The sequence below is a fragment of the Camponotus floridanus genome, unplaced genomic scaffold (assembly GCF_003227725.1).
Source record: "Camponotus floridanus strain SB8 unplaced genomic scaffold, Cflo_v7.5 scaffold45, whole genome shotgun sequence".
Classification (NCBI taxonomy): domain Eukaryota; kingdom Metazoa; phylum Arthropoda; class Insecta; order Hymenoptera; family Formicidae; genus Camponotus; species Camponotus floridanus.
Genome location: NW_020229603.1, coordinates 1,107,540 through 1,121,041, shown reverse-complemented (window position 1 = coordinate 1,121,041; position 13,502 = coordinate 1,107,540). Strand labels below are relative to the sequence as shown.

General features: G+C 34.4%; 3 protein-coding genes across 4 annotated transcripts in view; 2 read left to right on the top strand and 1 right to left on the bottom strand.

Moving 5' to 3' along the window:
• Positions 1 to 32: 32 nt before the first annotated feature.
• LOC105256740 (uncharacterized protein YJR142W) lies at positions 33 to 2,026 on the bottom strand. The gene is made up of 5 exons (XM_011266949.3): positions 1,893 to 2,026; positions 1,190 to 1,287; positions 910 to 1,114; positions 341 to 820; positions 33 to 243 (listed from the first exon to the last, which is right to left on the bottom strand). Exons 1-5 carry the CDS (start codon positions 1,966 to 1,968, stop codon positions 119 to 121), a joined length of 984 nt encoding a protein of 327 aa, XP_011265251.1. The 5' UTR covers positions 1,969 to 2,026; the 3' UTR covers positions 33 to 118.
• A 131-nt stretch (positions 2,027 to 2,157) lies between these two features.
• LOC105256741 (probable rRNA-processing protein EBP2 homolog) lies at positions 2,158 to 3,820 on the top strand. The gene is made up of 4 exons (XM_011266950.3): positions 2,158 to 2,278; positions 2,590 to 2,641; positions 2,711 to 2,797; positions 2,881 to 3,820. The coding sequence occupies exons 1-4, from the start codon at positions 2,247 to 2,249 to the stop codon at positions 3,694 to 3,696; spliced, it is 987 nt and encodes a 328-aa protein (XP_011265252.1). The 5' UTR covers positions 2,158 to 2,246; the 3' UTR covers positions 3,697 to 3,820.
• A 1,862-nt stretch (positions 3,821 to 5,682) lies between these two features.
• The window catches only part of LOC105256742, a 234,967-nt gene continuing 227,147 nt past the window's right edge, over positions 5,683 to 13,502 (top strand). For both annotated transcript variants that reach the window (XM_020029248.2, XM_020029247.2), the window contains exon 1: positions 5,683 to 5,978. The gene's annotated coding sequence lies outside the window, so the exon portion shown is untranslated. The remainder of the gene's footprint in view (positions 5,979 to 13,502) is intronic.

Genomic DNA, 13,502 nt, shown 5'->3' with positions numbered 1-13,502 from the left:
TAAAATATAAAATTTGTCAATAATCGTCCAATGAAGAAACAAAGAAAAAGAATAACCTTATTAATTTCATTCAATTCATAGCCTTTCAATTCATAGTGTAGTATAAATTAAAAGTAATTTAAATTTTTTCTAAAGCTTCAATTGCTTCACCATTGGCCATTCTATTACTAGTTTTGTGTCGATGATTGTACATAGTCTGCAGAGGTACATGAAGTAACTCCACAATCTGTATAAAGTTAGGCTCTGTAACAAAAGTGTACCAACAAATCATTGTTATATAACATTTTCAAATTTGAAAATTTTTAAAATAAAACATATATAATCAAGTATGCAATTTTACCATTCTCCGCTGTGATGTATCCATGTCTAATTAAAAAGTCAAGGGCAACTGGTACAGACGTAGTTTTGAAATGTGGGGAAAGTATCCTCTCTAAGCATTCACCAACAGGAAGTAATTCGAAAGTCTCTACTTCTCCATCGCTATTATTTGGTACAAAATCGGGTGGCAGCTCAAGATCATATACAAATTCCGTGTTAGGAAACAAACCCCTTTCACTTTCGAAGAAGAATGACACACAACCAGCGCTCTTAAGCTTGGCAATAAGATTATTTGGAATACCAGCTTCTTCTCCAGCCTCTTTTATCGCAGTTTCATTTATGCCATAACCAACACTCAATCCTCCACTCACCATGCTATCCCAATATGCTGGCCATGTTTGTTTATTAGGACTACGTTTTTGTAACCATATTGATAAGCCTTTAACAGGATCCATAACATAGCCATTTATATCTACTCCATATTTTCGAATTCCAAATAAACCTATTATTTCAAGAAGCCCACAAAATATAAATAATTATTTGTAATTCTTTCAATTATATTAAATAAGATTTTCTTTTGCTTATACATACATGTAGCCGAGCGATCCATTTTAAACAGTGGTAATGTATTAAACTGAGCACGCACTTCATGACATTCCTCTCTCCAGCCTTGTAATGTCACAAATTTTCCACCCGCTTTCCATTCTCTTAATACTTCATCAACACGTGCGCTTCTTTCAGCATAATCACGAAATGCTGGATTTAATTGTACATATTCAGGATGCACTTGAAATACCTTAGAATCGATATTGCAATAAATACAAATGATGCATATATATAATTATAAAGAAAAGACACCACACAAACTCACTTGAGGATGATTTAATATTTCTTTCATTACATCTGGACGTACAAGACCGATTTGCTGTCCATCGACAACAAAAGCTCTGCATTCTCCTGCATGCAAACCTAAAGAAAAATATATTTTTGCAATTCATACATAAATGCCATACTAGTTGTGATTTTTATATTCTTGAAAATTATAATTGTGACATAAAAATCATTGGATGCTGTTTTTAAAGATCAAAAAATTGTATATAAAGAGCAAGAAGTCTTAGATGGAAAATTTAAGTATTTTTTCAAAATTTTAAATGCAAATTTTATACAAATAGTTGTACTTCTCTCAAAAATGCTATATATTGTAAAGTTTTTCAATGTATAATGATGTTTCCATATTTAAAACAAGTATATTAATATTATTTTAGTTATATCTGCCATTATTAAAAAAAAAAGTCAAAAGCGATTTTAGAACTATTGTTTTTCGAGAGAGGCTCATAACTATCGTCGATGAGCCAAAATACGACAAAAATGCGCATAATAATCGCGCGACATAATATGTATTTTTTTTTTCATTATTTTGCTCCAAAACGCGAGGGACAAATACACATAACACTCGAAATCAATATTCTTGTTGGCCCGCACGAACGGTAGTCGCGCGTTATCGATTATGCGACAGGGAGACGCGTCGATTGAGATAATACGGTGCACTGCAGGTGCAAGTCGCTTTTGCTTACCTGACAGGTAGAAGCAGTTAAATTTATTCGCGAGTTTCATTAAACGTGACATCGGCTTCTTATCGTTGTCCGCCATAATGTTACGTCGTTGTCATCCGGCCAGCTGCGACACGAGCTCTGACTGGCATTGAATATGGATATATATCAGAAGGGAAACGATACTTTTGTGTATAACAGCGTTGCGCAGACTGGAGCGTCGCGATTGGCTGGCTGGTTTCCATGCTTACTACGCCGACCAATCAGCGGCCCGCTAGTGGGGCTCACGTTACCAAGCCATCGTGCCGTTGTCACTAACCTCCAAGTCGAAGAAGAAGAAAACAAGGATAACGGTCGACAAGATAAGCGAAATAAATCATGGATACCTCGTTATCGTCAATTCGAAAGCTGTAATTATTTATTTGTACTTAATTCTCTATTTTTCGCATGTCTCTTCATTGTACTTATTGTGAAGTTCGCGAGAATAATATTACGCGTTTAATAACACGTGGAGTAAAGAGAATGTGTCAGACACGCTGCTATATTTTTTCATTTCGCGAAAAATTTATAAGATAAGATAAATTCTGAAATCAACAATGGCGTTTTCGATTAAAAATGTAGTTAAAAGTTAATATTTTTACGTAAAGTTTTTCAAGTTTGAGAGATATATAACAAGATTGCTATAGTCTTTTTTTGACATGATTGACTTTTTTTTAAACAGAAAAAAGTCTTCAAAAACATCCGAATCGGAATATAGTTCGTCCGATGAAGAGGTAAGTATTTCAGTTTTTATTTGTATTCAAAATATTATTCTAACCTCTAATCTTTATTCACGTGTTCAGTTGCAGGAAGCCTTTGCGAAAGGATTGTTGAAGCCAGGTCTCAATATTCCGATCGAAACAAATAATAAGCAATTTAAAAATTGTGTTGTAAGTAGTTATTTTTAGTTGCCTAAAAATATAATATTTAGATTTTCTAATCTAATCTAATATTTTGTATAATCATATTTTAGAGTCTCATGAAGCAAAAGTTGAGCGAAATAAAGCTGAATTTGCCATGGATTGAAAGGCTAGATATGGTAAATGCTCCAGCACCACTGGCACCAGAGTTGGCTCTTCAAATGCAAGAGCAAGAAGTGAAACGGGCTAAGCAGTTGCAAGGAAACAAGAAATTACCTCAATATGAACCATCCCAAGATCCTGTTTTAAATGACTTTCGGAGGGAAACCATGTTTCATCGACAGGCTCAGGGAGCTGTTATGGATGGTATTGCTAGATTAAAGAAATTAGGCATACAAACATCTAGGCCAGATGATTATTTTGCCGAGATGGCTAAGTCTGATGAGCATATGCAAAAAGTGCGAGAAAATTTGATGAAGAAACAGATGATAGCACAAAGATCGGAAAAAGTGAGACAATTGAGGCAACAAAAGAAAGTGGCCAAGCAAATGCAAGTCGAGGCTACTTTGAAAAAACATGCGGAGAAGAGGAAAATGTTAGAAGAGGTTAAAAAGTATCGTAAGGGTATAAGGCAGGATCTTGATTTCTTGGACGATAAGAAAAAACCAGAGAAGAAACAGCTAAATCATAAAATAAATCCAAAGGCACAAATGAAAGCAAAATTGAAGGCTGATAAATATGGTTATGGAGGTAAGAAGCGTCGTAGTAAATGGAACACGAGCAGCAGTTCGGCTGATATTTCCGAATACAGGCGGTCGCATAAGCCTGGGAAACAAGGAAAGCAGGGAAAAGGTGGTAAAGGTAGCAAAGGAAAACCAAGATTAGGTAAAAATCGTAGAATACAAATAAAAGCAAAAAGAAAGATGTAAGAAAGAACTTGAGTGTAATTGCAGTAAGCTTGATTCTCATTTCGTATAATTGTATATACTTGAGTGGCCAAAATAGTGCGAATGGAGTTTTTTATTAATAAATTGTTTGTATACAATTACACTCGAGTAATTAATATAAATTATATGATAATGTACATGTGTACCTAATCTATCTTATCCAGAAAATTATCCAAATTTCCAATTAAACTTAGAAAAATTATGGCGCACGTTTTTTTCATTTTTAAATGCAAACTGCAAAAGTTTTGTTTTATATTTCTCGCTAGAATTCAGATTCATAAGTTCATTGCAACATCTGCTTTGATTTTGACCTTACAATAGTCTGATAAATAAGTAATATTAAATATTTTTACTTTGTAATAACAAATTGATAATGCGTTTATATTTACATTACACAAATCAATCCTATATCAACAGTTTTAAAATTAAAATTAAAATTTCAGCGAGATAGGAAATTATATTATAGATTACGTACATATATTATAGATTACGCGACTTAAAAAATTGCACAAGAAAATCCATTTTTCCCTCCTTTCCTGTATCAGCTTATACAATGGCGCGGAAAAGAGCTTGACGCGAAATTCACGCTACAGAATTCGATCACCTAACACATGTTTCGCATTAGACAATCCGTTGTATGTACACACGGTGCTACACGCGTAGGATGCCGATTACATCGTCTATTACATCCTCCCTGAATCGTGCACCGATACATATATACATACACGAACGAGTTGCTCCTGCGATATCCCTCTCATTCCTCGGCGGTTGATCCATCGACAGATATATCTCGACATCGATAACGATTTGGTGAACCTGTCGTCGTTCTTCTCGCAAGCTAGGTCTATCGTTCGGACGTGCCTTGGCAAACGCGGATTGAAAATTCGAGAGGCACATCGTACGTGCACGTGTGGTAAACGTATATACAAGGTGAGCCAGAGGAAAATGTACATAAATTTTTAGTTTACTATACGAATTACTTAAAATACTTATATAAGGAGATATCCTTGAGATTTCAAAGAATTACTTGAAAATTATGTACTCTTTTTTTTTTTTTAATTTAAATATAATTTATAGATTTTCCGATTTCTTTAAAATACAAATAAAATATGACCTCGCAATTAATTTTATCAAATGCATATTTGTATTGCTTTGTATTTTAGCTATTGTTGCGTCAATCTGAAACGCATAAATTATCGAAAGAGCTGTCTATCTGGGATAACAGTAGCTGAATTTGAATACAACCATTTTATCTGATTCACCCGGTATGAACGTGAGTTTGTCGATGTTTCGGATTGCCGAAGTACGAGGCGGTCCGTAGAATACTGGATAATACGCGTGATTGGGCTCCGAATGTATACAACTTGTTATTTGGCGAACGGAAATACCGCCATTGCGAATTGCGTACATAAGGTTCTCCGTCTCTCTCCTCCCTGCAGGTGCACTCTATATAAATACATATATCGTATTATACGCATATATTAAGAATGTATACACGGTGTGTATATATATATATATATACGTTTCAATTTTTCAAATATGTATATATATAAAAATAACGAAAAATATTATTGTCACAAGTACTCTTAATTATTCTGTCAAAAACTCGTGCGATCGAATCTAAAAAATGTACGATGATTTAAATTTACCGAATTTAAGAATTTTCGCTCTATTAAATTTACTAGATTCGCAAGCTCTAAAAAAAAGAAGAGTGTATTTACATGAAATCGTTTTCCTGAAAACATTATTTATCGCACGATTTTGCCGCGGGTTATTATATTTAAATCCCAGTAGCGTGCATCTCTCTCTGCCGCATTGCCTTTCGTTTCGGTTGATGCGAGCACACGGGAGCTCACCCTGGGAATCCGCTTCCCAGGTAACAGCTGTTTTCGTAACACCGGCTCTCGATGTATTTTTTTTTTGCGCGCGGTCCGAATCTAGGCAATTACATTCGTACGTGTCGGGGGTGGCGCGCATGCGCGTTAGCGGTTGGCACGCTTGCTTTCTTATTCTGGCTACCTGCCGCGTTTACGTTTCGTGTGCGCGACATATGCTCGAATTATTATTAAAACGCGTTTCTTACCAAGTGCGTGTCCGAACATATATAAAAATGCAACGCTCGAAAGTCGCCGAGGAGAGGCGAGTGAAAAGGATCGACGCGGGAATTAATCTGGACGCGAATCGAAAGTCTTCGAGATCGCCGGCGAAATGAACCTTCTGGAAATCATCGAATGACGTCATCGACGTGTATTCCTGTATTTAAGGTATGCGGATAAATCTACCCGTAGACGATATAAATTTTGCGATATGAATTGCCATATTTGTAGCGTCGAAATATCGGTATATATTCCAACTTGTCGCGATATTCTGTATGCGGAATAAATTCGAGCTTTTTTCCCTCCCCGCTTACACCCGCGCGCGCGCGCGCGCACATATGCGCATATTTATGGCGGGAATCCAGACGCGGGAATTAATATGGTCGCATCTCGCGAGCGCAGATATTTGTATTGACAACAACTGCGGCGCGACACGTATCCTCCGTCGGTTGCTAATGGGCGAAATTTGTTTCGTCCAGTGTCTGCGGGCGATTTGGCCGATTTCAAATTTACCGGAACCGTATCGTATCGTAGGTACGTCCGTTCATGTGTGCGCGCGCGCGGGCGGACATGCATATCTCGACACCAGACGGCAATGAGCTCACGGAAATGTGACGCGTCGACGAGTCAATATCCATCTCAATTATTCGCCTCCGAATGCCGCTTCTGAAATGATCCCGCGTATTACAGAACGTGATGCTCTCGTTTAATCGATATTCACTTTGCGGTTTACGATTATCGCCGTCGTTAATTGTCGATTCTTTTCTAACGGGCCAGGCCATTTTGTTCAAAACGTCTCTCCTCGACGAAAAATTACAATTAATTTTGATTCATCTCTTTGCTGATCAAAAATTGAATTCGATTATTATATTACATCGATATTTCTCGATTTTCCCAATTTTCTACGAATGTTTTTCTCGCGGACGACTCCACCTCTCTCGCGCTCGAACAGAAATATGTGCTTCCCGATGCGCGTCAACGAGCTTCCCGGGGAAGCGTAAAAATCGCTCGCCGCATTACGCATGTACGTACATGCGTGGGCGCGCGTGGCCCGGAATAGTTTACGGGGAATAATACAGTTGCCCCCTGTGGTAGATGCGGGATAGTTAGCCGTAGGGTACTTCTGCGTGCTCTCGCACACGGTGTGTACTATAAAGCTCGTAGTAAATCGACTGTGCAGAGCCCGAGTTCTCTCGTGTTGCACGTACGTGGAAAGAGGAGGAAACGGCCGGGATACAGGGGGAGGGGGGAGAGGCAGGATACGCGGCGATGCAGTAAGAGGCGCGGAAAGGGGGGCAGAGAGAGAAAGAGAGAGAGAGAGAGAGACGGGAAACCATTATTGAAATGCAGTAAATGGCCGTGAGTTTCAATTGCCCCTGGGTGCTTCCACTGTACCCTACGAAAGAGGCAACGGAAGGGAAGTAGTGAGAGTCTGGGGGCAGGGGGGAGGGGGATAGATAGGAGCAGGGAAAGGCGTCCCCTTTCCACCCGCTACCCTCTCGCTGCTACGCCCGTCTGACCCGTTCCGCCGCAGATGGGAGAATTACGGGCGTTCGCCATGATTCGCCCTGTCGGCACGCGAAAACATACTATATCGACTGATAGCCGTCACAATGGCGATTAGCGTGTTCGATTAGTTTTATTCTCACGAGACTGGAACGCGATTAGATCCTTAAGGCTACGCATCTTTTTATCCGTTCGATTTTTTGTCTCGATGCATCAAATCTCGATGCACATTTTCAATATGGCTTTTGCTGTGCGCTTATAGACGTACTCGTATACACGCAATGTTTAAGAATAGCTATTGTGTGTAGTGGTGTACGGCAAGAGGAACTTTTCCTCAGAAGTATAAATCGCGTTGACATTCATCTCTAGACGTGCTTTCATATGCACCTTCATGTATTCCGAGAAGTAACATTCGACGGAAATGTCATGCGGCAAGAATCAAATCTATCCCGTGTTTTATTGAATCTATTGCACAAAAGAGAGGGTCGATAGTTTTCCTTATATAAATATGTACAGAACTTCTCTCTCTCAAGTTACCGGTAAATTACATCATGGTGTAACACACATCGTGTTACTTTTAATTCCCAAGATAAGAAATTACAAATAAAAAATTGCAATTAAATTACAAATAAAAAATTGCTATTAAAAAAATTAATTTTTCAGTATAAAGTTTTATATATTATTGCACATACAACACAATACATACGTATTCGCTTCTTCGCGACATGATTTACTTATTATTTATCTATTGTTTCTATTATTTATCTGTTATTTATCTATTGATACGCACTTAAAAAACAATGTTATAAGCATTAGATAAAATAAAGAATCGTCGCGCATTTATTGTCACGTATAGTCACGTTCTCAGGAGAGAACAACGTTTCCCAAGCGCCAAAATGTTAGGTAACACAGTCAGAGAGACAAATGCGATATCGTGCGTCTCATATCTATATCGGAATTTCAATGGAGTAGATGATATTCGGCGATTCGCAGACGCCAGTAACCAAATTGGACCCACGTGTTACCGGCATACTAATAAGATATACCAAATTCTTGGTCGCCGACTTTATTTCCTCCGGATCATCCATTCGCAAGCATGTAATAATTTTTTATGAGTCTACAAAGATCTGCGAATATTACGCAATGTTACTTTTCCTGCATTTCTTATCCTTGATTAATATTTAACAATATAAAACATCGAAATTTGTATTTGGCTTAAGGTTCCTTTAATTGTACTGTACATCGTGTGTTGAATGCTATAAGATATATAATAGATTCCTGTATCTGTTTTTGTTTAAAGCAAACGGGCTGCAATTTTGCACAAAATATTTATACGCTTGACATAAAAAAGTTTCAATCAGCTCAGTTGGAATCGTAATTTTAATCCACGCGCGCGTTTACATACGTAATTAAATTAAGCCGCAATTATTTGCATTTTTAATTAATGGCCGCGTTGGAAAATATTATTAACGACCTACGCAATGCAGCGGGCGCAAAAACAAAATTTTATCCTTTACATCATGATTGATTTTTATCTTTTATGAAGTTCTGTGTATTTAATATCTCGTCAACAAAATTATAATTTAGAATCAATTAAAACTTACAAAGGAAAAACATCTTTACATTTAATAGAAATGTTTATATCATTTATATCATGTATAATGATTGGAGAGCTAAATTATTATAATAATCTATATACAATAAAAACTTTTGCTTTTAATTAATTATATTAGGAAGAAAAATGACTGAACGAGTTAATTAGCTAAATATATTAATTCCAGAACAATTGCTTTCTTCATGAGTCCTAATTTCTAATTCTCACGGTAAAATTGTCTAAATAATAATTCCCCGAGACTCATAACTTTCATATAGAACTAACGAGCTTCTTAATACCGGCGCTTTACTTTTGCGAGAATAATCACGTCGTATAACGCTATCAAAGAGATGCGCAATAAAAGAGAGCAAATATCAATACAAGATATCCCCGTGAAGGAAATGAACGGTAAAAAGGAGATCGCGCAAAGCATGGGGAAGAAGTCCGAGGGAGAAAGGAGAGAAAGTGAGTTATCCCTCTTCGAACTGCGCGTCGTCGACGGGGAAATAACTCTTTGTTAGGACGAGCCTGCTAATAATGAAGTCGATATTAATCGTTTGCGCTCTCCTTCTCCAGGAAAGCTGGACCGGCTCGTTTGTTACCCCGGATGAGTAAATACGTGAAACGTATCCGGGATAAAGGGCAAAAGCGGAAAAGGAGAGAGTGGAAACGAGAGAGTGGAAGCGAGAGAGCCCCGTTATTAACCGCGCGAATCGTCACCAACAGACAGACAGTTGCATGTATTTACAGCGAGAGCTCATTACGCGATCTCGAGGACATAATTTTTCGTTATAAATAGCCGCAGTGCGAATTCGGGGGTCCGCCGAGGGAAACCCGTCGGGCTTGTGACGTATGGTCGGCGTGTCGGCCACGATAAAAACTTTAACTGGCCCGAAAGATGATCCGCCTCGTTTCGCCCGCGGCAACTAACAATAGATCGCCCTGCTTTCGCTCATTCTTTTCTTTTTCTTTTATTTCTTTTTCTTTTTCTTCCCTCTTTTTACTTCTTCGTTGTGTTCGAAAGAGAGTTGCCATCAAGCACGCGAATTTCGACATTTCATTTCTAGCTCTATCATGTACATAAAGAACTGGTCAGAAAAATGAAATTATTCCATTTCTTAATATTAACTCAGATTTCCGCTTATTATGTTTTATAAATAGTGATTTAATATTTTTTAAATTTACATTTATAAATATATATATATATATATATATAATATATATATAATATATATATAATATATATTATATATATATATATTATATAAATATATATAATATATATATTTATATATATATAATATATATATATATATATATATATATAATATATATATATTTTATATATATTATCTAATGCGCAATGAAATTTTGCGCATGGATATTTTTTTTATATTATCTGTGATATATTTTTGTATATTTTCTCGTTTTCAATACTTAAATAGCTTTAAAAAGCTTTTTTGATATGTATAAATTTAATTCCATTAAATATTTACCTAATTTCATTATTTTTAACAAAAATAGCGTATGAAGAATCATAAGATATATTATTACTCCATCTAATTTTACTCCATTATGTATTATTACTCCACCCAATCTATATCGTTTTAATGGTTACAAAAGTATACAATTACGAAATTGACATTTTAATTATACTATAGTCGAATTGTAAATACCTTATAAAGACCTTGTCAATGCTTCTAGCTATTTTGTTTTGGTTCAATTATTTACATGTGAATACACACACACACATTATTTTGGTTCCCCCACTTTTTCTTTTTTTTTTGCTTTCTCGCGTACATTATAATGTTTACATATAGATGTAAATACAAGATTTTCAATATCCGATAACCGCGTATAAGAATAATAAGGTCTCAGTTACTGTTGTGATCTCGTGTCATAAGTATCGTGTCGTGAATACGCGACTGTGATTATTACAAGAATATATCTTGTCTCTATATTATAAGGTTGGTCACTTTATTATAATTTCTTTTACACGCGATCGATATCCTTTTAGATTAGAATCTCGAGTCGCTTTTCGTTCGCTCAACGATTCGACTCTTCGCGAATATCGTGCATGTTGATTTACGAATTCGGAGTTTTGGACTACCGCGAGCGACGTGAGTGTATCTGACAGCGGATGTCTACGCTTAATTGCGGAAAGCGGCAGATTGAAACTTTTTCCCGTACCACCCGTGTCAAAATCGTTTAAATCCTCGAAATCTAATTATTGTGCAAACGTAGCACGAAAAGTTTCGCTTTATCTTTTTTATCTTTTTTTTATGAACTTTTGTAGCTTCTCCATGAAGCTGTAAATGATAGATTTACAACTGAAGGTAGATGTTGGAAGAGAAATAGATAGTATATATATAGAGGAACTAGACAAACATATTCAAATAATTATATCTATTAAGGGAGGATGGATGATATCAATGTATTATGTTTTAAGAGAACAACTAGCCATCCCTTTTGTGCGCTTTGTGTTTAAGTAGTATGTACATACACTCGCGAGAGCTCGTTCGTCGGGAAGTGGCCGGAATATGGAAACGGAAGGATATAATCGAGATTAAATCTACGCTTTATGTTCCTCGAGATATAGCACAAGAAACCAAAAGGGATGAATGAAAAGCGTCAAGTGCATAGAAAAACGTTTTTATATAAAATAATATTGCTTTATTGTTGATAATTTAAACTTGTCTTTATTTTTAAAATTACGGTACTAAAAAAGAAATTGCATCAAATAAGAGTTCTCTAAAAAATATATGCTGTGTAATAAATTATTATATTATTAATTATAAAAAGTATAAATATTTAATTATATTTAGAAATTATAAATGATATTCGATAAAATAGATTATATTCTATTTTAATATTTATATTATGTATAAATATTTTAATACAAAATCGAATTAATTAAAAGCAAAGAAAATTTAATGCAAAAAAAATTGATATCAAAAAAAGATTTGAACCTTTCAGCTTTTTTAAATATTTTTATGTTATAATTTTCTCATAATTTATCCAAATTGTTTCTTATAATTAGAAAAAATTAATTTGATTCACTGATATAATGCGAAATAGAGCAATAGGGTATATATAAATTATATATTTACAATTTATAAATAAAATAATATCTAAATTAATGTTTTAAAAATTAATTATTCAATTAAATATTTTATTATTTATCAAATCATTTTATCAGATATTTTATAAAAAGATCTTATTATATATTTAAAAAATAAGATCTAAAATATTTTATATATACATTATATTAATAATATGATTTCTACCAAGATATAAATACTATGGAAATAAATAAATAATTAATAAATAAACAATTTTTCAGAACAGTAATAAATAAAGTAATAAATTAAATAAGTTATAAATTATTTTAATAAATATTGTTAATTGATTATTTGGCAAACGTAAATCAAATATCACAATTATTTGATTCAACTAATAAAAGACACAATATATTAACTATTTATTAACATATATTTGATGGAATTTATGCTTGAAAATTCATTATACTTGTAATATTAAATTTCGATTATATATTTTTTGTTGGTCTGTTGTGTTTTAACTAGCTATTATATATATTAATTCGAGTCAATGTCATTTTCGCATTTTTTAGTTACTAATGAAATCACGGATACAAATCGATTTCAAATCAATTTACAACTTTGCAACGTGTTTAATTAAAAAATACAGTCATATTTAATTACATTTTTTAATGCTTGTCAATCACTTATTGTAAATAAAAATTCAGCGTTTGTACATTGTAATTTGTCAAGACACGAAATTTATTCGATCGAATTTTATTGACATAATCTAATTATATTTTCGAATATTGCAATTTGCAGATTTTTTTATTTATTTGTAATTTATATGTAATTTGTATTCTCTCTTTCCATATATATATACTATTAAGCGAAATAGTAAAATTGTTTTCCCGTTGCAATATAATAAAATGCACATCGCGTGCGATTAACTTTGGAGCATCATACACAAAGTATCACGCGATCATCATATTTTATATCATTTCATTAGTATAGGAGCGATCATAATTAACCGTATTTTCGCAAATGCCATGAAAGAAAAAGCGAACAAGAGAAGAGAAGAAAAAAATGAGGATATTCAGGAGATTACATATACAACAAGATAAACAATTTATAATTTATTTAATTAATTAATTTATAAATCGCAAAATTCGCTTATATATTTTTACGGTTTAACTAAAAGTTATATATGTGTGTGTATATATGTATATATAGAATTATGGGGCTGTAGATGTTCATTACATACTATAATGAAATTATAGTAAAGCGGTATTAAAAGATAATAACATAATGCTTATTCCACCTTTATAATGTAATGACAAGTAATGTATTGCATCTGATAGCTACCATCCCTGTTGATCTTTTCAGACTCTATCGCATAGGTTTTCAACATAAACTCCCCAATAGAATAGATTTTTTCCGTAAAACAACTCCTTTACATCTATTATGTATGAATCTGATACGCGGAATTGATTTCCATGTTAAAAACCGCCTGTAATATTCAGTATGCTACGTTAGCCCTTTAGGGTACCAATT

Coding starts and splice junctions, on each gene's coding strand:
- LOC105256740 (XM_011266949.3), bottom strand. CDS start 1,968: ATGGCGGACAACGATAAGAAGCCGATGTCACGTTTAATGAAACTCGCG. Junction 1,288..1,892: donor TAACTGCTTCTACCTGTCAG/GTAAGCAAAAGC, acceptor ATTTTTCTTTAG/GTTTGCATGCAGGAGAATGC. Junction 821..909: donor AATGGATCGCTCGGCTACAT/GTATGTATAAGC, acceptor TTGAAATAATAG/GTTTATTTGGAATTCGAAAA.
- LOC105256741 (XM_011266950.3), top strand. CDS start 2,247: ATGGATACCTCGTTATCGTCAATTCGAAAGCT. Junction 2,642..2,710: donor ATAGTTCGTCCGATGAAGAG/GTAAGTATTTCA, acceptor TCACGTGTTCAG/TTGCAGGAAGCCTTTGCGAA. Junction 2,798..2,880: donor AGCAATTTAAAAATTGTGTT/GTAAGTAGTTAT, acceptor ATCATATTTTAG/AGTCTCATGAAGCAAAAGTT.